The sequence below is a fragment of the Physeter macrocephalus genome, chromosome 2 (genome assembly GCF_002837175.3).
Source record: "Physeter macrocephalus isolate SW-GA chromosome 2, ASM283717v5, whole genome shotgun sequence".
Classification (NCBI taxonomy): Eukaryota; Metazoa; Chordata; class Mammalia; order Artiodactyla; family Physeteridae; genus Physeter; species Physeter macrocephalus.
In genome coordinates, this window is record NC_041215.1 from 17,955,824 (window position 1) to 17,979,524 (window position 23,701).

At 57.9% G+C, this 23,701-nt stretch overlaps 2 protein-coding genes across 3 annotated transcripts in view; one reads left to right on the forward strand and one right to left on the reverse strand.

Moving 5' to 3' along the window:
* DOCK6 (dedicator of cytokinesis 6) overlaps nt 1-23,701 on the forward strand; it is a 44,148-nt gene that overhangs the window by 5,839 nt on the left and 14,608 nt on the right. Inside the window, exons 2-26 of one of the 2 annotated variants that reach the window (XM_024134193.3) lie at nt 2,075-2,162; nt 2,785-2,960; nt 3,224-3,292; nt 3,894-4,023; nt 4,983-5,195; nt 6,492-6,577; nt 8,286-8,352; nt 8,458-8,607; nt 9,525-9,605; nt 9,721-9,874; nt 10,043-10,170; nt 10,303-10,396; nt 10,887-11,049; nt 14,102-14,219; nt 14,295-14,365; nt 14,589-14,727; nt 15,053-15,154; nt 15,849-15,935; nt 16,351-16,582; nt 16,833-16,994; nt 17,942-18,105; nt 18,788-18,892; nt 21,057-21,149; nt 21,394-21,489; nt 22,220-22,360. In XM_024134193.3, the coding sequence (XP_023989961.1) occupies nt 2,075-2,162; nt 2,785-2,960; nt 3,224-3,292; nt 3,894-4,023; nt 4,983-5,195; nt 6,492-6,577; nt 8,286-8,352; nt 8,458-8,607; nt 9,525-9,605; nt 9,721-9,874; nt 10,043-10,170; nt 10,303-10,396; nt 10,887-11,049; nt 14,102-14,219; nt 14,295-14,365; nt 14,589-14,727; nt 15,053-15,154; nt 15,849-15,935; nt 16,351-16,582; nt 16,833-16,994; nt 17,942-18,105; nt 18,788-18,892; nt 21,057-21,149; nt 21,394-21,489; nt 22,220-22,360 (3,109 nt within the window). The remainder of the gene's footprint in view (nt 1-2,074; nt 2,163-2,784; nt 2,961-3,223; nt 3,293-3,893; nt 4,024-4,982; nt 5,196-6,491; nt 6,578-8,285; nt 8,353-8,457; nt 8,608-9,524; nt 9,606-9,720; nt 9,875-10,042; nt 10,171-10,302; nt 10,397-10,886; nt 11,050-14,101; nt 14,220-14,294; nt 14,366-14,588; nt 14,728-15,052; nt 15,155-15,848; nt 15,936-16,350; nt 16,583-16,832; nt 16,995-17,941; nt 18,106-18,787; nt 18,893-21,056; nt 21,150-21,393; nt 21,490-22,219; nt 22,361-23,701) is intronic. The other variant, XM_024134194.3, reaches the window with a different exon arrangement.
* On the reverse strand, nt 11,149-12,808 carry ANGPTL8 (angiopoietin like 8). Its single transcript, XM_024134192.1, has 4 exons — nt 12,498-12,808; nt 12,155-12,316; nt 11,506-11,615; nt 11,149-11,424 (listed from the first exon to the last, which is right to left on the reverse strand). The coding sequence occupies exons 1-4, from the start codon at nt 12,792-12,794 to the stop codon at nt 11,397-11,399; spliced, it is 597 nt and encodes a 198-aa protein (XP_023989960.1). The 5' UTR covers nt 12,795-12,808; the 3' UTR covers nt 11,149-11,396.

The following is a 23,701-nucleotide window of genomic DNA, read 5'->3' on the forward strand; positions in this document are numbered from 1 at the left end:
TTTGAGGCCGAACCCCTAATTCCCGCCCCCCCCCCCCCCCCCCCCCGCATCGCCTGGCTTTCGGGATCTTAGTTCCCCAGCCAGGGACTGAAGCTGTGCCCTCAGTAGTGAAAGCGCGGAGTCCTGACCACTGGACCGCCAGGGAATTCCACAAATCCCTGATTTTTAACATCCTCTGAATTTCCTACAAGCTTCTCTTCCCTTCCCTGCTTCCCCACACCCCCTGTCCAATAGAAGCAAGACTCTGAGACAGTTGACAGAGAAAAGAAATATAATCCAGGGACAGAGAAGGAATGAGGCTGGGGTCTCAAATTGGAGGCCCCACGTTGGATCAGGGTCGTGGTCAAGTTTTGTTTGACCCACACGGATTTGAATTCGGAGGCTCACAGACAGGGCTAAAGCTCCTAATTATCCCCACCCCACACCTGTCTTTCCTGGGCCCACCTCACACATCCATTGCATTGGACGCTTGTGGGCCACATTTGCAATCCTCAGCATAGCGCTTTATGGGGCACAACTTTTTATTTTTATTTAATGTTTATTTATTTATTTATTTGGCTGCTCTGGATCTTAGTTTTGGCATGTGGGATCTAGTTCCCTGACCAGGGATCGAACCCGGGCCCCCCACATTGGGAGCACGGAGTCTTAGCCACTGCACCACCAGGGAAGTCCCAGGGGCACAACTTTTTATTAAGAAAATTTCCAAGCATAAGAGAAAAGAGGGAAGCAGGAGCGATTGAGGCCTGAACCCCTCAGCCATTGCCTTGCCTTCCTGATTTTAAGAGAGACTGAGGCCCAGAAAGGTTGTTCCACCTGTCCAAAGCCACACAGCTAAAAGATAAGGGGCTTCCCCCAACTTACAGTAGATTTACGCAAGTTGGACCAAGAGGGAGATTGGAAGGGATTCACTCATTCCATCAAAAAAACATGTATTGTTGGGAATTCCCTGGCAGTCCAGGGGTTAGGTCTTGGAGCTTTCACTGCCGTAGGCTGGAGTGTGATCCCTGGTCGAGGAACTAAAATTCCACAAGCCATGTGGTGCAGCCAAAAATAATAATAATAGTAAATTATTGAGCATCTACTATGTGTGGGATCCAGTGCTGGGGCCTCCACAGGGACAACACAGTCCTAGTCCTGTTTTCACAGAGACCCCAGGGAGCAGGGATTTCCAGGCCCAGAGAACAGAGCCCAGCCTCAGAGCCTTTGCACTCGCTGTTCCCTCTACCTGGCACACTTTTCCCCCAGATAACTGCATGGCTCCCTCTCCTTCCAAGCTCAGCTGAAGGAATTGAGAGCTTGGGGAATCCCTGCCCCTATCGGGTTTGTTTGAAATTCCCGTGCGGGCCCCCTCCGCTGTGGGTCTTGCCCCTTCACCCTCATCCTCTGGTACTCTGAAGGTCAGCGTAGATGCAGGCGGCCCATGAAGGCCACGGCACTGACCTTGGTGGCTGGGTTGTGCTCTCTGCAAGTCATGCTGGCCTCTTACACACAGTCAGCCTCAGTCTCAGACTCCCTGAGAAGGTGGGTGTGTGGCATGCCCGCTGAATGCCAGGCCCCCTGCTCAGCTCCACTGGTCTGTGAGAGCAGGGCAGCTACAGATGGATAAACTGAGGTTCAGAGGCAGGAGTGACTTGCCCAGCAAGGGTGGAACGGTTCTCACATTCCTGATGAGGGGCAGGGGCCAGGGTAGGCAGAGGTCCTCCAGATGAGGAAGTGGAGGCCTCTCTCCAGACCTGGAAGCCAGTCCTGGTGGGTCAGGACTCAGACCCCGGGGGCCAGGAGGAAGAAGGAAGCGCAGGAATCAGTGGCCCTCAGGCCCTGCCCAGCAGCAGCCCTGTATCTGTGCTTGCAGGAGGAAAGGGGACGAGGTATTTGCCACAGCCTTGGGGCCCACACGCTGAGATCTGTGGATCCTGAAGCCTGGCTTCTCTTGGCCCGGGGCCTGATTTTTTTTTCTTTTCATAGCCTGGATTTTCCTCTCATGGAATGAATTTGTCGGCTCTGAAGCCCTGGTTCCCAGGGCCCCGCTGCCCAAGTTCTCTTGCCCCCAACTACCCCCTTCCTGTGCCCACAGGACGGTGGCTGCCGAGGTGCGGAAGCAGGTGTCCCGGGAACGCAGTGGCTCTCCCCACTCCAGCAGGCGCTGCAGCAGCTCCCTGGGGGTGAGTGTTTGGGAGCCCACCCCCCACCCCCACCCCCACTGCTGTGGGGAAGCTGAGGCTGGGAGGTACCCAGCTGTGGCAGGGGAGGGGGTCCCTGTCCTGGCCCAGCACCGTCCCCATTCCTGTCCCCAGTGAGCATGAGTGGAAGGGCGGTGGGCCCCCCTCTCTGCAGGGAGCAGCCCTGTGGGTGGTCGGAGGGAGAAGTTCCAGCCTGCTGTGACCTGCACCTTCTGCTGCCTGGACCCCACCCAGCTGGGGATGGTGGGGAGGGCGGTCTTGGGGATGGGACATGCTTCTGGCTGCCCTGGGGAGGGGTGGGGCTCTCTCGCCCCAGGGCCTGAGGAATTGTATCTTTCTTTGCTGCAGTCCACAAACCTTTCCTTCCACCATGAGTTTCCTGCCCCTCCAGGCACAGGGTGTGATTTCCTGCCTGGAAAGAGGGTCAGGGCTGGCCAAGCTGGGGTGGGGGTGGAGTGGCTGAGGTCACTGTCCTCCAGGGCCCCTCCAGCTCCAACACCCTCCATGGCTCCCACGCCCTCTTGTTTGTTCAAGGCCAGCCCAAGTCCATACTCACCCTCCAGCCCCCCGGGGCACGGGTCACAGCCACTTTGCTCCAACTCAGGTCCCACTGACTGAAGTCATTGAGCCCCTGGACTTTGAGGATGTGCTCCTGAGCCGGCCGCCAGATGCAGAGCCTGGGCCACTCCGGGACCTGGTCGAGTTTCCAGCTGATGACCTGGAGCTGCTGCTGCAGCCCCGGGAATGCCGCACCACGGAGCCTGGGATCCCTGAGGATGGGTGGGTTCAGCCCCATACCCTCCCTGTCTGTAACTCTACCTACCTCTGTGCCCACCATGAATACCCCCTTTCCCACCAAGCTCCCAACAGCCCTGAGTTCAACTCTTGGCTCCGCTGTGTGACCTTGGGCAAGTCCCCTTCCCTCTCTGAGCCTCTATCTCTGCATCTCTGAAACAGAAAGAAGGACAGGCCCCACCCCACAGGCCACTGGAAAGATTAACACTGGGCCCTGCCTCTGTTTACCCTGATTGTATTTTGTGCAGAAAGCTGGATGCCCAGGTGAGGGCTGCCATGGAGATGTACACGGAGGACTGGATCATCGCCCACAGGAGGTAGGTCTGGCTCCGGGGCAGCTCAGGGTAGAGAGGCCAGGTCTGAGCCCAGAAGAGCCCGTTGTCTGCTGCCGGTCCTCCTGTTTATCCACCCACCGTCCCTTTAAGGGTAGCCAGACTTCTCCAGCAGAGCGCAGGGAGGGTGGATGGCCTTGCAGGCATCACCTGGACCTCGGAGGTGTGTCAGCACATCCAGGAGCCCTGGGGAGCCCTCATTCCTGATACCCACCAAGCCCTGCCTCCTCCTAGGTACCAGCACCTGAGTGCAGCATACAGCCCCATCACCATAGAGACACAGCGAGAGAGGCAGCGTGGAGATGTACACGGAGGACTGGATCATCGCCCACAGGAGGTAGGTCTGGCTCGGGGGCAGCTCAGGGTAGAGAGGCCAGGTCTGAGCCCAGAAGAGCCCGTTGTCTGCTGCCGGTCCTCCTGTTTATCCACCCACCGTCCCTTTAAGGGTAGCCAGACTTCTCCAGCAGAGCGCAGGGAGGGTGGATGGCCTTGCAGGCATCACCTGGACCTCGGAGGTGTGTCAGCACATCCAGGAGCCCTGGGGAGCCCTCATTCCTGATACCCACCAAGCCCTGCCTCCTCCTAGGTACCAGCACCTGAGTGCAGCATACAGCCCCATCACCATAGAGACACAGCGAGAGAGGCAGAAGGGCCTCACCCGCCAGGTCTTCGAGCAGGACGCTTCTGGGGATGAGAGGTCCAGCCCGGACGACTCGGTGAGGGAGCCCTGGGCAGGGGTCATTATAAGCATATGTACATTCATGGGCTGCGGCCCCAGCTCTCAAATGCATATGATGGGAAATGACCCAAACAGCCTTGAACCCAAAAGGAAATGTATCAGCCCTGTAAGTGAAAAGTTAAGGGTAACAATTATAAGCATTTATTAAGGGCTTAGTGTATACTAAATGTTTTATACTTGTCCTTATCTTTCATCCTGTGAGACCGGGCAACACCCATTTTACAGATAAAGACACTGAGGGGAGTTCCCTGGTGGTCTAGTGATTAGGATTCCGAGCTTTCACTGCTATGGCCTGGGTTCAATCCCTGGTTGAGTCTTGAGCCTGTATTTTGTCAACCAATATTTATTGAGTGCCTACTTTTACCAATAATAATCATGTCAAAAATTATTGTTATTGTTTCCTTGTTACTATTTATAAGTGTAGATGGGGAAACTGAGGCCCTTAGAGTTGGGGTCAGAGACCCAGGGTCACAGAGCTGAGCTGGGATTTGAACCAAGGTAGTCTGCTTCTGACCATAGCTGAGTCTGGGAGGTCAGGCAGGGTCCTGGGCCATTGACAGCCCCAGTGAGAACTCTCCCTCCCCTGGCAACAGTGAGCAGAGTCCCAGGGAAGGCTCTCATTGGCCCAGCCCAGGCATATCCTGAACTTGGAGCCAATCCCTGGGGCTGGTACCTGTTTTGTTCTGATTGGCCAGACAAGGGTCATGTGATACCCAGACTGGGAAGTAACCTCCCCACAATAGTAAAGGAGGGGCTTCCCCAGACAGAAGGTTCTAGAAAGAGTCAGCAGAGCCCTCAGGTGACCCTTGTAGTGGTGACCCCAGCCCCTGGCCCTCAGCTTCCCCATCTATAGGTTGGGCATGAGGACAGTCTCACCTGAGTAGGATGGAGATGCATTCAGCTGGCGCTCAGTGCTTGCCCATTCTCTACTGGCAGGATGACCCCCGGCACTCCTCAGGCTCCCCAGATGACACCCCACGAAGCAGTGGCGCCTCTGGCATCTTCGACCTGAGGAACTTGGCAGCTGACTCATTGCTGCCCTCACTGCTGGAACGCGCGGCCCCGGAGGACGTGGACCGGCGCAATGAGGCCCTGCGGCGGCAGCACCGGCCCCGTGCCCTGCTCGCCCTCTACCCGGCACCCGATGAGGTGGGTGCCCACTAGCCTGCACAGGCCCTGAGGTCAATACACATCCAACTGACATGTATCACAGTATATGATCCCAGCAAGATTTCCTGGGTGCCTACTGTATACCCTGCAATGTATACTTTAATTCAATGGCTTCTATTGGGTGCCTACAATATACCCCTATATTTTTCCACTCAGCATTTATTGGGCACCTACTATATACTGCTATATTTACTCAACCAATATTTATTGTATGCCTACTGTATAGTCTTTTCTTTAATCAAACAGCATATAATCAACCAATATTTATTGGGCACCTACTGTGTACCCTATTTTTTATTTGATGACTTTTATTATATATACCCCTATATTTGTCCATTCAACATTTATTGGGCACCTACTGTGTACCCTATATTTTTATTCAATGACCTTTATTTATTATACATACCCTTATATTTATTCACCCAGCATTTATTGGGCATTTACCGTATATTCATATTTATTCAGTCAATGTTAACTGTATGCCTACTGTATAGTCTTCTATTTAATTAAACAGCATTTGAGCAAATTTTATTGAGCACCTACCATGTGTACCTATATTTATCCAACTAACTTTTGTTAGGCACGTAGTATATACATCTGTGTTTTAATTCAGCCATTTATTGAGTGTTTGCTGTATACCCCAATATTTTATTCAACTAGTACTTATTGAGTGTCTAGTACATGTTTCTCTGTATATCCAGTCAGCATTAATCAAATACTTTGTGTATATGTCTATGTTTATTCAACCACTTTTTAGTAGGTACCTACTACATACCTCTGTGTTTATCCAACCAAGATGTTTGAGTGCCAGTTTTATAGCAGGCACTGGGGATACAGCCACGAACAAGATAGAGCCAGTCTTTGCTCTCCGAGTTCACAGCCTGGTGGAGGAGAGATACCAGGAAATGACAACCCAGAATAGTGCCATGATGAGGTGTGTGTCATTATCCCTCACATGGCCCTCAATGTCCCAGCCATGTGGCCCATTGCAACAGGGCCTGTTGAGCATCTGGAACTTCAAGTGCCTCTGAGTGAGGGAAGGCTTCCTGGAGGAAGTGCCAGCTAAGGTGCAACCTGACGATGAGCATGTATCGGCCAGGCAAGGAGGAAGGGAGAAGAAGGGCATTCCAGGTAGCGGGAACAGCATGTGCAAAGGCTCAGAGGCAGGGGGCCGAAAGAAGTTTAGTCAGGCTGCAGGTAGAGCTGGTCTCAGGCCACACATTCCAAGCCCTCCCTGGAGGATGTGTTCCCAGCTGCCCCTTCGGCTCTTGGCAGGATGAGGCCGTGGAACGCTGCAGCCGCCCGGAGCCACCCCGAGAGCACTTCGGACAGAGGATCCTGGTCAAGTGTCTGTCGCTTAAGTGAGTGTGCTGACCCGTCCCTCCCTTCAGACATGGGAGGGGACCATGTGGCTTATGGTGTGGCACACACTCGGCGCTCACTACTCGAGCCATGCCATTACCCTGTGCAGCCCTGAGACCTATGAGGACGCCCATGGGCTCTCAGGCTGGAAGATAAGACTCCCTTTTTCATTATTCAAAACCGCCAATCCTAAACTCCAGTTGTGTGTCAGGCTCAGTTCTCAGCCCTCCATGTGTATTAACACTGACCTTCACCACAACGTGCGATGTGGGTGCAGGTGGGAAACCGAGGCACAGGGTGGTAAAGTCATTGTGCCCCAGATCACGAGTTGTGAGGCCAGAGTCTGGCCCTCGCCCAGTCTGCCGCTAGGACCCAGGCTAGAGGGGGCGCTGGTGACCCTGGGCCTGGCTTCCAGCTGCCCAAGGCCCCCTCCACATCGCCCCCTGGGAGCAGCCAGCGTTCGTGGGAATGGAGCTGAACAGGATGTGGCCTTGGACCTGAGCCCGGCCCTGCCCCTCCCCCACTCTCAGTTCCTGCCTGGATGGGGGCAGGAAAGGGAGGTCCCATCTGGCCTGAGGCCCAGGTGGGCCTCCTGCCTCAAGCACATGGGCTGGGAACCGGCTCTCTGAGCTCATCCAGTCATTCAACAAGCACTCATTGAGTGTCTACTCTATGCAAGGCCGTGTAACTGTGGGATGACCACATAGGGCTCTCTAGGTGGGGGATACAGCACAAACAGAGGCCAGGAGATGTCTGGAGAGAGGAAAATTGAGGCCAAGAAGTGGGCGGGACGGGGCCATGCAGGGCAGTGAGGAGCCTCAAATTTTAAGTTGTTTTTTTTTTTATTCTTACTACCTTCTTTTTTTAAAAAATATTTATTTGTTTATTTGGCTGCATCAGGTCTTAGTTGCGGCATGTGGGATCTTCTTTGCAGCATGCAGGATCTTCGTTGCGGCATGCGGGATCTTGCGTTGTGGTGCACGGGTTCTTAGTTGTGGCTCACAGGTTCTAAGTTGCGGCACGCAGGCTCTCTAATTGTGGTGCGGGCTCAGTAGTTGCGGCGCGTGGGTTGCCCCGCGGCATGTGGGATCTTAGTTCCCCGACCAGGGATCGAACCCACGTCCCCTGCATTGGAAGGTGGATTCTTAACCACTGGACCACCAGGGAAGTCCCAAATTTTAAGTTTTAAGATATTTCCTTAGGAGGCACGTGGATGATGAGTAGAAATGAGCAGGGCAGAGTAAGACAGGGAGGCGGTTATAGGGGCTGTTTAGGCGATCGAAGATGGGACTCAGCCCAGGATGGCAGAAGCCATAGAGGACACCTCAGGGAGGGGAGGCAGGGAGGCCCAGGAGTCGAGAATTTCAAGATGGGACTGGGGGAGGATTGATGTGCCAAAAGCTGCCTCCATGCCAACCGAACAAGGGCCATGGTTTCAGCAGGAGGGGCTCTGTGTGAGTTACTTACTGGGGGAGGAAGCGGGGTGGGGGGTGGGAAATCTCTTGGTGCCTCAGTTTCCCCTTTGGCAAAGTGGGACAGGTCTTTCCTACAAGCCCTTAAATGGTGCTTCTCTGTGACCCAGTGGGAAACAGATGCCCCCCGCCCCCACAAGGCACCAAGGCTGGGCTGGACCTCAAGAGGGAGTGGGGTGTATGGAGGAGGGGGTGTCAAGGTCATCCTCTGCCAGAGAACCCCCGTTTACTGCAGGTTCGAGATAGAAATCGAGCCCATCTTTGGCATCTTGGCCCTGTACGATGTGCGGGAGAAAAAGAAGGTAGGAACCCCTTTCTTCCCTTTCCTCTCAGTCCTCCTCCTCCTCCTCGCTGCAGGGTAGTGGGCTTCCTGGAAGTGGTGGCCCAGCTGCCTCTTGTGCCCCCAGATCTCGGAGAACTTCTACTTTGACCTCAACTCAGACTCCATGAAGGGGCTACTGCGGGCCCATGGCACCCATCCTGCCATCTCCACCCTGGCCCGCTCTGCCATCTTCTCCGTGACCTATCCCTCGCCCGACATCTTCTTGGTTATCAAGGTACCCACTGGGGCTGGCAAGGGGGTGATAATGGTGAAGGCTGCAGGCGAGGTCCCCACTCTCACGAAAGAAGACAGACATGTCACTAAGAAGGGTGATCAGGGCTGTCATGGGGGAAGTACAGGCAGCTGGGTGAGAGCCCAGAGGAAGCTTCTGACCCAACCCAGGTGGGGAGAAATCACCAAGGGCTTCCTTGGAGAGGTTACAGCTCAGCCGACACCCAAGAGTGGGCAGCCCGGGGAGAAATGGCATCCCGGCACATGTGGGTGGATGTTTAAAATTTTTTTTAGTTGAGAGCTTTTCAGTTTATTAGAGGAAGAAAGAGCTAGTTGGCACATTGATTTGGGATTTTCTTTTTCCAGGAGTGAGTTCAAATTTCCTTCCCCAAAACATTCAATTAGGTTACGCTAATGACATTAATTGAACACCTTAAGGCAGGCACTGCCCCCAGTCGGTTAGGCTTCACAGGGATTCTTGTCTTTGGTCCTCACAGCAGCCCTGGGAGGTGGGAGTTGCCATGGGGCCCATTTTACAGTTGGGGAAACTGAGGCACGGAACTGGTAAGGAATGTGCTCAAGGTCCCATAGCCCCTGAGTGGTCAGGATTGGAGTCCAGGCTCAGAGCCATGCTTGGTGTGGACTCTGTTTATACTAACAAAGAAAGATGTAAATGTGGGGGAAAAAATGGAGTCTTGGGTTTGGGGCCGGGTTTTAAAGGTGGGCATGGTGTAGCTGGTTGCACAGGCTGAGAGCTAGCACTCAATCCCAAGGACAGTGGGAGCCATGGTCGGTGTTGGAACGAGAGCCCTAGCTGGATGGAACGGAATGTATGGGAGGCTGTGAGGGTCAGGGAAGTTGGGGGTGGCTTGGGGAGGTTGGAGTCCCAGCAGTGCCTCACTGGCCTTGCCTGCCCCTCAGCTGGAGAAGGTGCTGCAGCAGGGGGACATCAGCGAGTGCTGCGAGCCCTATATGGTGATGAAGGAGGTGGACACAGCCAAGGTAAGCGTGGGAGGCTGGGCCAGGTGGTGAAGGGGTCCCCAGGCAGGGCAGATCCTGGATTCAGAGAACCTGGGGCACTGAGCTTGTGGGGTGTGTTTGCGGCGTCTCCCCACAGAACAAAGAGAAGCTAGAGAAGCTGCGCCTGGCGGCTGAGCAGTTCTGCACCCGTCTGGGCCGCTACCGCATGCCCTTCGCCTGGACGGCGGTGCACCTGGCCAACATTGTGAGCAGCGCGGGCCAGTCGGACCGGGACTCGGACTCGGAGGGCGGTGAGGAGGCGGGGCCGACGGGCCAGGGGCGGAGCTACCGGGGAAGGGGAGGGGCGCCCTCTGCTGGCCGGACTTGGTATCAGACCTGAGTCCGCACCGTCTCTGCCCCTCCCTGCCTCTCTCTCTTGTCATTTCTGTCCCTCTCCATCACTGTCACTGTCTCCCTAGAGCGCCGACCCACCTGGACTGACCGGCGCCGTCGGGGGCCCCAGGACCGGACGAGTAGCGGGGACGACGCCTGCAGCTTCTCCGGCTTCCGCCCAGCCACGCTAACTGTCACCAACTTCTTTAAGCAGGTGCCTTGGCTCGGGGGGCAGGGGGCTAAGGGAGGGGCCCCCAGGAGCAGCCCCCATTACCCTCCTGTGGCTGCCCGGGCCCCGGGGACCCCAAGCCCCTCGGCCCTGGTTCAGCAGGGCGGGTCCCTGCAGGAAGCTGAGCGGCTCAGTGACGAGGACCTCTTCAAGTTCCTGGCTGACATGCGGCGCCCGACATCCTTGCTGCGGCGCCTGCGGCCCGTGACCGGTGCGTGGTGTGCGCCCTAGATGAGACGTGTTACTCATACAGTCACTCAGCAAACCCACACTGAGCACCTACTGTGCCAGGCCCTGGGGACCATGATAGGCAAAGCCCCGACTTCATGGGTGGACCTTCTAATGGGGCCCAGAGATGAGAAACAGAATAAGACAGGACTTCCCTGTGGTGGTCCAGTGGCTAAGAATCCACGCTTCCACTACAGGGGGCGCGGGTTCGATCCTTGGTTGGGGTGCGGCCAAAAAAAAAAAAAGAATAAATAGACAGATAGATAGTAGGTCACACGGGGAATGTGGTGGGCAGAGCCGATCAAATATGAGGGCAAGACCTGGGAGTTGAGGGCATCTTTCAGCCTTAATGCCCGAAGGATAGAGCCACCAGAGGGTATTGTGGGAGAGTCAGAGCCCTGATCCGAAGCCCAGAGAGGTAGGGCCCGGCTCGAGGCTCCCAGGCAGGTGCAAACTGGCTACCCCCTCCCCAGCCCAGCTCAAGATTGACATCTCCCCAGCCCCTGAGAACCCCCATTTCTGCCTCTCCCCGGAGCTGCTTCATGTCAAGCCCTACCCAGACCCCAGGGGTCGGCCCACCAAGGAGATCCTGGAGTTCCCTGCCCGTGAGGTCTACGCCCCCCACACCAGCTACAGGTACAGCCTCTGGGGCAGCCGGGCATTTGAATGGGAGCATTCAGGCATCGTGCAAAGTGAGATGCCCTTTCCCTGACATTCACAGACACTGGCCTGAGATGCCACTGCTCTGCTTTAATGGGGGATGGATAGGAATGAAGGGGCGTGTCCTTCCTCCACCCCTCCTCGACGGTCCATGTCCTCTGCCTGCGTCCCTGCCCGCTTCCGTCTCTGCTCCGTGGCCGGAAATGGGGCCCAGCGCCCTGGCCGACCTCAGCAGACAGGCAGCTCCTCCCTGTGCAGGGGCCGCACGGGGCATGGCAGCATCCCTCGGTGCATGACTGGTCCTCAGTTCCACCCAGACAGTCTCAGGCTGGGAGCGCCGCCGTGTGGAGTCTGGGAGGGAGGTGAGGCTCAGCCAAGGCGCAGGGGTCCCCATCCCGCTGCCTGGCACGCCCAACCCCCCACCAGGCACACCTCTCCTGAATCTCTCTCAGCCGCTGCTGCTGTGCCATCATCTCCTGCCTCTGTCGCTGCACGTGGCCCATGAGGGCCCACATGATGTGGCTCTGCTTGTCTGCATGGGCCTGTGGGGTCAGGACAGAAACCTCAGCTGGGGGCTTCCTCACCTCCTGTCCCTCGACCCCACCCAGACCCCCCTGCTCCCCACTACATCTGTGTGACCCGGCAAGTCACTGCCACTCCTTGGCTTCAACTTCCCCACCTGTAAAATGGGGATGAAACAGGAGTCCCTTTGTGGGGTTGTTATGAGCATGATGTGGATTTTTAGAGGGCATAAAACAGCGCTGGATACGTCATGGGTACTCAAGACATTCTCTAAATAGTGTGCATTTATTGAGTAACTCCCATGTGCCCCACCCCGTGCTGAGGGTTTTGTCTGCCCTGAGTCCCTGGCTCTGCTCTGAGACCTCAGTTGTTGCCCTTATTTGCAAATAGGGAAACTGAGGCATGGGAAGGGACATGGGTTTTGCCCAGAGACACACAGAGTAGAGGCCAGGGTACTGGAAGGCTGACCTTTGGGGGGGGTCTCTGGGACAAAAGGTTCAGAAATGAGGTCTGGTTGTGAATCAGGGTCTTGACTCGCCCAGGGCTGGGAACCCCTTACCTTTAAGGCCTCAAATTCTTGGTGGGCATGGCCCAGCCAAGCGCCTCTCAGCTGGACTTCCATCCGCTTCATTTTCTTCCGCAGCACCTGCTGTCCTTGGGCCACTTCCCCCAGCGCCTGGGCTGTGGCTTCTGCCTGCAGCTTGAGACTATCCTCTTCCATCTGATCAATAGATAGCGGATGTTAGTAGGATGACCTACTGGGACTGGCCTGATTTTGACACTGGAAATCCTGTATTCCAGGAACCCCCTCGGTCCTGGGAAAACCTGACAGTTGGTCACCCTAGGCATAACTCTCCCATAGACTCCTATCCACCCCGTAACACCCCAACTGCAGCGTCTACCTGCATCTCCAGTAGGCTCGCACGTAGCTCCTGGGCTGCATCCTGGCCCTGGCTGACCTCCTGCCCCAGGAGCCCCAGTGCCTGGCCATAGAGGCTCAGGCTCCGCCCGGCCTCTGTCAGCTGTGCCTCCGTGGCCCTGTACACGCCGTTGAGAGCCTGGCTCAGCTGCAGGGCCCCGTGAAAGAGCAGGGTCAGCTCCTCCTGCTGTGCCGGCTCCGAGCCGCTCGTGGGGGCCAGCAGGGCAGGCTGGGCCGCCATTGCCAGGGCGCACAGCAGGCACAGCACGAGCATGGGCATGACTGGGGGACTGGGGGTGTGGCCACAGCAACACTGCTGCTGCCTTTTATGCCTTGACACCCCCCCTTAACCTCAGGTCAATCGTTAACCGGCCAGCCGGGTGCCCCGTGTTGTGCAAGGGCCTGGCGGTGGCACTACAGTTGCATCAGGCGAATGTCCAGCCGGGCCACGCTGGCACCACGCTGGCTGGGGCTCGGGCCAGGTGTGGGCTGGGGACACTGGGAGAGAACAGGCCCAGGCCCCGCTGGGAGACCCTACGGCTCCTAGCCTCAGTTTCCCCTCCTGTGGATAGGCATGACAACAATAACAGCAATAACAGTGAGGCTTTTATGAGCTCCAGTGGTTTGCCCAGAGCTGTCCCACTGCTGTTATAATAGCTGGTCTCATAACTTTCCCACGAGTCTGTGATGCTGGTGTTTTTGTTGGCCTGGTTAAGAGCTAAGGGAGCAGGTACAGATGGTAGAGACTCTCCCAAGGCCACACAGCCTGACTCCAGGACCTCCACCTACCCTGGCTCAATACTAACTGCTGTTTGTCTCCCTGAAAGACTGTGGGCAAGTGCCTCTGTTTCCCTGTGAAATGGAGTGTGATGTGAGTGAGTCCCTGCCCACAGGCTGCTGGTGAGAAATAAATGAGTCATTTCACGTCGGCTGCTTAGAACAGAGCCCAGCACACCCAGAGCCAGTTGGTGCCACGTTAGTGTTTGGTGCAATTATTGACATTTTTGTAATTTAGCATCATTGGTATTACAAAGGCTCAGCTGGGAGGCTTGATGCCCCCATTAGACAGATAGGGAAACTGAGGCCCAGGGGGCAGTTAGGGCTTGAATGGAGTTACCCTGGGGGAGGGAGGCAGAACCCTGACCCCAGCCCAGCCCTTGCCTTCAACTCCAGCCTTGGTTTCCCCACCTGAGAGACACACCATATAATTCTAGTGGCCTCTCCTGGGGGAAGGGGTGGTCAGGCTCCTGAGCTGGGTGATGGGCAGGTGAACCTGGGCGGGGCTCAGGCCTGGTGCTGGTTGCCTGGGCTACCTTCTCGGAAGCCTGGCCCTCAGCCCCCCTCCCCTGCCCTCTGCCTCACTGTGTACCCTCAGTACCCCCGAAGTCCCTCTGTGTTCCCACCCTCTGCCACACCGTTCCCCCACCTGTGCTCTGAGGGTGCCCGTCTGTCCTCCATTCTCTGCCAGGCACATCTCCCGCCTGGTGCCCATAGGTGTCCCTGACCCGGCTCTCAGTGCCCCAGTGGTGTGACCACTGTCCCCCGGCTCTCTGTCCCTCTGACGTGGACATGCCCCTGCCCCCGCAGGAACCTGCTGTACGTGTACCCGCACAGCCTCAACTTCAGCAGCCGCCAGGGCTCCGTGCGCAACCTCACTGTGCGAGTGCAGTACATGGCGGGCGAGGACCCCAGCCAGGCCCTGCCGGTCAGTGGCTGGGCCCAGGGGGAGGCGGGCGGGGTGTCCGCCACCGGCCGGCCCCTCATGCCCCTGCTCCCCCAGGTCATCTTTGGCAAGTCCAGCTGCAGTGAATTCACCCGCGAGGCCTTCACACCGGTGGTCTACCATAACAAGTATGTGGGGTCGGGGTGGGGGCACTGATGGGGGTACAGTGGGGCAGGAAGAGGGGCCAGGGTCGGGGGACGGGTGCCGTCTCCTGGAGTGCTAATGCGGGAACCCGAGCCAGAGAGCAGGGACAGTGGGGCCCAGCAGCACTGGGGGAACATGTGGCAGAGGGGGTGGGGCAGGCAAGGGGGAGCCCAGCCCCCGGCAGAACCCCCAGCCCGGCCCTGCCAGGTCCCCTGAATTCTACGAGGAGTTTAAGCTGCGTCTTCCGGCCTGTGTGACCGAGAACCACCACCTGCTCTTCACCTTCTACCACGTCAGCTGCCAGCCCCGGCCAGGCACGGCCCTGGAGACTCCTGTGGGCTTTACTGTGAGCTCCCCTCCACCACCGCCAGCCCGCACCCCCATGCCCAGCCCTCCTGCCCCCTGTCCGGCACCGTACCTGACCCCCAGCCTCTCCCCAGTGGACCCCACTGCTGCAGCACGGCCGCCTGAGGACCGGCCCCTTCTGCCTCCCTGTGTCCGTCTGCTCTTCACCTTCTACCACGTCAGCTGCCAGCCCCGGCCAGGCACGGCCCTGGAGACTCCTGTGGGCTTTACTGTGAGCTCCCCTCCACCACCGCCAGCCCGCACCCCCATGCCCAGCCCTCCTGCCCCCTGTCCGGCACCGTACCTGACCCCCAGCCTCTCCCCAGTGGACCCCACTGCTGCAGCACGGCCGCCTGAGGACCGGCCCCTCCTGCCCCCCTGTGTCCGTGGATCCGCCCCCCCCCAGCTACTCCGTGCTCACACCGGACGTACGTGATCTGGACTCCCTGCCAACTAGCACCCTGTCCCCCATCAGTGCTCCCAAGTCCCCCGTTCGTGCCCCGCTTTCCTTCCCACCAACACCCCTGGGAGCCTTGTCCTCCATTAGGGCCTCCAGGGCCCCTGCCTGCCTCGTCACACCCACCCCCATTATTAATCCCGTGTGACCTGCTGCCCCCGTGCGTGTCCCTCCCTGTGCCCGACTAGCCCTGCCTCGTTACTGCCCCTCCCCTGCCTCTGCACTCACTGTTCCATAGTAAGATTCCACTGCCTCTCCGCTGCAGCCCCCCACTTGCAGCCCTGCTTGCCTCCCTAATCACTGTCCCAAGAGCACCCCCTCCCCATGCGAATGTTCTGTCACCCTCCCCCATAGCCTGTAATTTGCACCCCCGGGGACCTCGAGTCCTCCCATCATGCTATTTCCTGTTCATTCCCTCCAGTAACGGTCACCCTGGGTCTCCATTCTCCCGTGAGCATCCCAGGCTTCCGGCCTGCCCGGTGGACCCCCATAGCGCTCCCCTCCATCTGCCCCCATCTCTGGGCTGGGCGGGGCCCAGGGGCAGGGTGCCCAGTGACTCCCCCAGGCGGGGCTGTGCTCAGGCCACAGTGTCGCAATGGCTGAGGCTGGTGGCCTGAGCAGTGGGGAGGGCCGGCCGGTGCCCACTTGGTGTGTCCCTCCCGCAGGTGGCGCTGCCGGGCATGCGCTGGGTGGATGGCCACAAGGGTGTGTTCAGCGTGGAACTCACGGCTGTGTCCTCTGTGCACCCCCAGGTAGGGGGTGGGGCCAGAGCCCAGGAGTCCGGCCCTGGGGTTGGGCAACAGTCTCTGCTGACCAGGGAGGCCTGGCTTTGGGCCATTGGACATGACTTTGGTCAGTGGGGCCAGGCTCCAGGGAAGCTGCTGACTCAGGCAGGGGCGGCCGTGCCAGTGGCCATCCCAGCTGGAGCTTTGGCCTTTGCGTGGTCTCTCCTCCCCCCACCCCATTTGTCCCTTGCTATTTCTGTGATCACTCCCCATCTTTTCCTTTTCTTCTTGAGCTGCTGTCTTGTCCCTTTTCTCATGTATTTTCCATTCACTGATCCCGAGCCTCGGTGTCCCAGCCTACTCAGCCTCGCACCCGATCCCCTGGGCCCTTTCTGGAGTGGGGGCCCTGGCCTCGCCCTGCTCACCCCTGGTCCCCCACCAGGACCCCTACCTGGACAAATTCTTCACCCTGGTGCACGTCCTGGAGGAAGGGGCCTTTCCATTCCGGCTCAAGGATGCCGTGCTGAGCGAGAGCACCGTGGAGCAGGAGCTGCGGGCCAGCCTGGTGGCCCTACGACTCGCCAGCCCCGAACCCCTTGTCGCCTTCTCCCACCACGTACTGGATAAGCTCGTACGCCTGGTCGTGCGGCCCCCGATCATCGGTGGCCAGATTGGTGAGTGGGCGCAGCCTCATACCTTAGTTTCCCCATCTGGAGAATGGGCCTTGGGTCCCCTGGTCCTGGGTGACCTCCCACAGCCCATTTATCTCTCTGGTCTCAGTTTTCCAATCTGAAAAATAGCCCCTCGGTCCCCTAGTCCCCTGACTTTTTGATGGCCACCTGAGCCCCTTGGACCCTGAAGTCTCTTCCCTGGGGAACTAGGAAGCTCTGGGACCTGGAACTTGACCTCTCCTCTGCCCGGCAGTAAACCTGGGTCGTGTAGCCTTTGAAGCAATGGCTCACGTAGTCAGCCTCGTCCACCGGAGCCTGGAGGCCGCCCAGGACGCCCGTGGTCACTGCCCACTGCTGGCTGCCTATGTCTACTATGCCTTCCGACTGCCTGGCACGGAGCCCAGCCTCCCAGGCGGTGAGTGTTGGTGGGAGACCCTGGGGCACAGGAAATACCTGGGAGCGGAGCATCCCAAGCAAAGGGAAGGGCATGTGCAAAGGTCCTGAGGCTGCACAGGCTTTGGTTGGTTTGGGCAATTTACAGGAGAGAGAGAGAGAGAGAGAGAGAGGGGGAGGGAGGGAGGGAGGGAGGGAGGGAGGGAGGAGGGAGGAGGGAGGGAGGGAGGGGACTTGTGTACATCCACCCACCAACCCAGGGTGAGGGCGGGCCTCCCAGCTGGAGAGTCACCCCTCAGGGCTCCCCAGCCTAACTCCCTCCCCCCTGGCCCAGCGGGGACGCCACACTATCACAGACCCCATCCCACACCGAGGCCACGAAAAGCCAGGGTCATGGTGGGAAAAACACTGTCCCAAGGTAAAAGGGCAGAGGGAGGGAGCTTTTTGCCCCAGCCCCAGGGGTATGGTCTTTGTAAACTTGACTGGCATGTGATTCAGCCAGTCAGCAAGCAGGGACTCAAGCAGAGCTGTCTGGGTTTGAATCTCAGTTCTGCCTACAAGCTCTGTGACTCTGGGCCAGTGACTTTACCCCTCTGGGCCTGTTTTCCCAGCTATAAAACGATGATAATAATAGTGCCTCTCGCAGTGGTGCTAGTAGCAGCCGATGGCGTAGTAATCCATGCAAAATGCTCGGCACACTGAGCGCTCAATAAAGTTGGATTTTCTTTCATTTGCTGAACAATTAACAGTAAGCACTAAGACTTATAACGTGCCAGGCACTGTTCTCGGCGTTGTTCACTCTCCCCAAAATTGCTATGAGGCAGAGCCATTGTCACACCCATTTTACAGGTGAAGAACCTAGAGGTTCAGAGAAAGAAAGTGACTTCGCCAAGGGCAGCTGACTGGGGAGGGGCAGGGGGTCACGAGGGCGGGCGGGCAGGGGGCTGAGCAGACTCCTTCTATGATCAGGGGCCCCTCCAGCGACGCTGCAGCCTGCCACGCTGGCCCGTGGCCCTGGCCGCCCCGCAAGCCTCTGCCTGGCCCGCTCTAAGAACATCAGCAGCAGCAACCCTGACCTGGCTGCGGCCCCTGGCTCCGTGGACGACGAGGTCTCCCGCATCCTGGCCAGCAAGGTAGGGCAAGGGGCCCCTGCTCTCTTCAGCCTCAGTGGTCATGGCTGCCAGGTGGGCAGGTGAAAGATCTCAGTGTTGACAGAGGAGGGGAAGGACAGCCGACAGCATGGATGAAGACTTGAGCCTGGGTTATTCCCTGGCGGTCCAGTGGTTAGGACTCCAAGCTCTCAACTGCCGAGGGCGCGGGTTCAATCCCTGGTCAGGGAACTAAGATCCTGCAAGCCTCGCAGCCTGGCCGGAAAAAAAAAAAAAAAAAAAGACTTGACCCTGGACATTAGAGCTGGGCTCTGGCTGTCACAGGTTGGGAGCCGTGACTCGGACTCTCAGGCTGACCCAAGGACGGGTGACTGGATCTTGAAAAATGAGCACCGTGTACATAGCGCAGTGGTGCATTTCCGCGTGTACCCTATGCACGTACGTACGTGGGGCACGTATACGCGCGCACCCCACGCACGTGGGAACGCGGGTGCGTGTACTCGTGCGTTCCGTGCACAGACGTATGCGGGAGGCACGTACGTGTGCACCCCGTGCGCATTCGCACACACACACATATTCCAGGGTTGCGTGTGGGTGTCCGCGTAGGCACGCACGTGTGGCCCAGGACAGTGAGCACGCTTGGTGTTTCACGCTGGTTTCCCTGCCCTCTGCCCGTAGATGCTACCACTTATCCGTGTATCTCCAGGGTATCGACCGCTCACACTCCTGGGTGAATTCTGCTTATGCTCCAGGAGGCGGCAAGGCGGTGCTGCGACGGGCACCCCCTTATTGTGGGGCCGACCCCAGACAGGTGCCCTCCCTGCCTGCCCCTGCGCGTGTGTCACCCCACCTCAGCATGAGCTCCTCCCACCTTCCTGGCTGGGGCCAACTAACCTAGGGGGGCTGCCTGGAGGAGGCAATGGACCCCCTCCTGCCTTTGTTTGGGGCTGTGGAGTGGGTGTTGTAGGCAACACAGGGTCCTCTTAACCAGCCTTTTGCTGCCACACAGACCACAGCCTCAGGCAGAGACAGAAGGGGCAGGGTGGTATGCGGACAGCATGCAAATGATATGCACATTCAGCCACTCTAACCTCACTGTCCTGCATGCCCTGTTTCTCTCCCTTTAATCCACTCTGTTCGGGAGACTCTCAACTGTCCCCTTGACACAGCAGCCTGAATGATGCCCAGGGGATGGAACTGAACCTCTGGGCTCCCCCACCCCTTTTCAGGCAGAGCAACCCCTGTGGGCAGCTTCCTTTGCTTTGCCCCTTCCTGGGACCTGGTGTGGGGAGGGGCTTTGCCATCAGACCCTGGATCGGGATCAAGTCCTGGCTCTGCTATGGGCTCCCCCTGCGCCCCAGGTTCTGAATTTTCAGAAGTGAAGACTTGCTATTCAGTGCCGCGGTCCGAGCCTGGGAGGGAGTTAGGGCGTCACAGGCAAGATTTTGTTGGGGAGATAGATCCTCAGCCCAGCCTCATCCCTGAGTTCCTGGCTAGTCGGGGAGATGGACACCCATCAAACAAACACATGAATATATAAGTGCAGGGGGTGAAAACACCTGAAAGGAAACGAAGTGAAACAGGGCCACCAGCCTCCCTCTGGGTGGTCTGGGGAGCCTCTCCCGGGAGGTGACATTTTTGCTGGTACCTGAAGGGTAAGATAGAGCCAGCCAGTGAAGGGTGGGTGTTCCAGATGGAGGGAAAGGCATATGCAGAGGTTGGAACCAAGCTCAGAGGCCCCTGGGCACCAAGGGCTGGAGTCCCTGCATACTTGGCCCCGGGCCGTGTTCCAGCTCTGTACCTGTCACCTAGGCAACCTGCACCGCATGGCAGCCAGGGAACTGTTCACAGCATGAGCAGGGGGACTTTTTGGACAGTGTCCTAAGATTTGCTGGGGAGTCTGGGTTCATGGGCCTTTCCAGTCCCCCCGTGTTTTTAACAGTTCTCCCCACCAGTGCCCTCAGTTCTCTGGGGTGTCAGCTGGGCCTGGAAGAGCACATAGGAGGTGACAAGGTGGCAGGAGGGCAGGCATTCCAGGCAGGAGGCGGCAGTGAGGCTGGCCTTTGCAGTAGATGGCCCATCTGATGCGGGCTGAGGAGCCCAGGGCGTGTGGCTGGGACTATGGGAGCTGGGGGTGGGGGGGCGGGCCACGGCCAAGGCAAGCACCTGGGCAGCTTCCAGGGCCGGGCCAGCTCCATCACTGGGTCTCCTCTCCCTGTCAGCGGCCTCACCTGACCAGCAAAGGAGGCGGGGAGGGTGGAGCTTGAGCACCTCATGCCCATTTCACAGATGGGGACACTGAGGCCTGGCAAGGCCCCAAGCAAGGCTGGAGTGGGGCCAGGCCTGGAAACTGGGGCTCTCTTGGCTGCTTCCGCTGTCTCTCATCACCATCTCACCTCCTCTGTCCTTATCTTTCTTTTTCTTCTTTCTCCTCCTCCATCTTCCCTTTAATCCCCTTTGTCTATACTCTACACCCCTGTCTACACTCTTCCTCCTCCACCCTGGTGCCCTCCGCCTCCTCTGTCCATCCCTGGACTCACGGACTCACTCACACTCTCTGCCCTCGTCCCCTCTTGGCTCACCTCCTCTGACCACATTCTCTTCTCCGTCTACTGTGATTTTACCCTCCCCACCTCCACTCCTCCCCGTCTCTTTTCTCTTACCTTTGTCTGCTGGGTCCTGCTCCATCTGACGGGCTCCCGTCCACGTTCTTGCCTGTTCCGTTCACCCTGCTTGTCCCCTCCTTACCTGTGTCTTGCTTCTCCTCATCTCTTCCATCACATTCTTACCCTCTCCATCCGCTCCCACACACTTCTGTCTTTATTAACACGGCTCTCTCCATCCACGTCCCCGCTGTCTGTCCACGCGGCCACGTCTTTCCTCCATCCACGCCGACTGTCTCTCTTCCCCATCCGTACGGCCTGCACCCACTCTGACCCCCCTCGCCATCCCATCCCCTCGTCATCCCATCCTAGGCCATCGACCGCAGCTCTAGCCGAACCTCTTCCTACCTCGAGGCCTCCTCCTCGACCCCACCAGCCACCCAGCCGAGACCCACTGTGCAGAAGGTAGTGGGAGGCAGGGGGTGGGTGACTCCATTTTGGGGTCCAGAGCTCCCTTGCCCGCGAGCCCAGTAGGGTGTGGAGAGCCCGGGGAAAGGGCACATTGACTCCTCCTGGCCCCTTTCCTCCTGCATGGCCTCTCGCTGCTCTAATCCCAAGCCCTCCAGCTGCATCCTCCCCTGTCACGCCCTCCAGACGGGGGTACGGGGTGGGCTCCCCTGCTCTCTGTGATCCCTGCCCCTGCCCCCAGCTGCTTCACGAGGAGCTGGCCCTGCAGTGGGTGGTCAGCGGCAGTGCCGTGCGCGAGGCTGTCCTGCAGCATGCCTGGTTCTTCTTCCAGCTCATGGTGAGACGCCCTCCTCCCTGCCCAAGAACAAGGGGCCCCCAGGGGAGACTCTCCTTGGGGAGAGAAGCCCCCTGGGATTGTACCTAAGCCCCCTGAGAAATGGCCCCAAGAGACCCGCATGTAGAGAGAGATAAGGGATGCCCCCTGAAAGTTACCTGAAACCGCTTCCACAGTGAGAAGGATCCCCCCTACCCACCGTCCCTATAAGACCATTGAGAGATCCCCAACTAGCAAGGAGGCCTCCCATGCGAGAGAGAGAAGGAAACTGTTGGGATCAGACTTGAGACACCCCTCAAACTCTTCAAGAGGTGCCTTGAACTATTCCTCCTGACTACAGCCGTCCCCTCTCAATCTTGTGGGCCTTCAAGCCCCACCCTCCTACCTACAGTCAGACGTTGACCCCTGGAGACCTGCTCTAGCCCCACCCATACTCTCTCAGCTTCTCACCCCCTGCCTAGCACCCACTCAAGGCCCCCCGCCATGTCCTTCTCAAGCCCCGCCCACAACCTGCAAAGTCCCACCCACAGCTCTGGGGCCCTCCCCACAGCTATCAGGCCCCACTCTCACCTCATAACTACAGGGCTCAAGCCACATCCAGGACCCCTCGTGCCCACCTTTAGCCCACTTCAAGCCACCACTCACAGCCCCCCAATCTCTGCTCCCTTCTGGCAGGCCACCTCCACGCACAGCCCCGCAAGACCCACCCCCCGCCCTCTTGCCCCACCCCCAGGTGAAAAGCATGGCACTGCACCTGCTTCTGGGCCAGAAGCTGGACACACCCCGCAAGCTTCGCTTCCCTGGGCGCTTCCTGGATGACATTGCTGCCCTGGTGGGCTCTGTGGGCCTGGAGGTCATCACCCGTGTCCACAAGGTAAGGGGGAGGGGCCTCCATGGAGGGAGGGTGGGGCAGGGGTGCTTAGGGAGGACATAGAGGCAGCCACATGAGGCATCAGTCCTGTCCAGTGCCTCCTGGCTACAAGACCACGAATCCCATTTGCTGAATCGGTCTGTTCACACAACATCTATCTCTTAAGCACAGCCCTGTGCTGGGAACTAGAGACACAGCAGTGAACAAAACAGACCCAGTTCCTTGCCCTCATGCAGCTGACTTTTAGGGGAAGACTTGAATGACATGAAGGAGCAATCTATGTGATATCTGGGGGAAGAGCATTCCAGTCAGGGGGGGAACAGCAAGTGCAAAGGCCCTGAGGCAGGACCGTGCCACTGTCAGAGGAGCAGTGAGGAGGTGAGTGGCTGGGGTGAAGTGAACAAAGTGGAGAATGGGAGCTGGTGAAGGCAGAGAGGTGACAGGGCAGATGCATTAGCCCTTAGCACAGTATCAACATACACTAAGTACTCAGTACATGGATGTTGATGTTCCCAGACCTTGATGGTTATCCAGGCCCTGGACCATTAATTCCAGTGCTCACAGAAGCTGGGCAGACAGTGATAATAGTAATAAAAGTATGCGTTTATTGAGCACTTACTGTGTACCTAAATACTTTATTTTTATTATTATTTTTAAAATTTATTTATTTATTTTTATTTGTTTATTTTTGGCTGCACTGGGTCTCCATTGCTGTGCGCGGGTTTTCTCTAGCTGCGGTGAGCGGGGGCTACTCTTCGTTGTGGTGCGCGGGCTTCTCATTGCGGTGTCTTCTCTTGTTGCGGAGCACGGGCTCTAGGCATGCAGGCTTCAGTAGTTGGTGCATGCAGGCTCAGTAGTTGTGGTGCACGGGCTTAGTTGCTCCGTGGCATGTAGGATCTTCCCGGACCAGGGCTCAAACCCATGTCCCCTGCATTGGCAGGTGGATTCTTAACACTGTGCCACCAGGGAAGCCCCTACCTAAATACTTTAGATGGATCACATCATTAAACTCTCCCAACAACTCCATGAAGTTAGTAGTATCGTTTCCTCCATTATACTGTTGGAGAAACGGAGGCAAAGAACGACTGAGTAACAACTTGATACCATATAAGTGGGAATGGGCAGAATGGGGATTTGAACCCTCACCACCAGCTTCAGTTGGGGAAGTGGGGCTTATGGTGGACCAGAGGGCATGTGGCCAGAATGTCTGATTTTTTTTTTTTTTTTTTTGCGGTACACGGGCCTCTCACTGTTGTGGCCTGTCCCGTTGCGGAGCACAGGCTCCGGACGCGCAGGCTCAGCAGCCATGGCTCACGGGTCCAGCCGCTCCGCGGCATGTGGGAT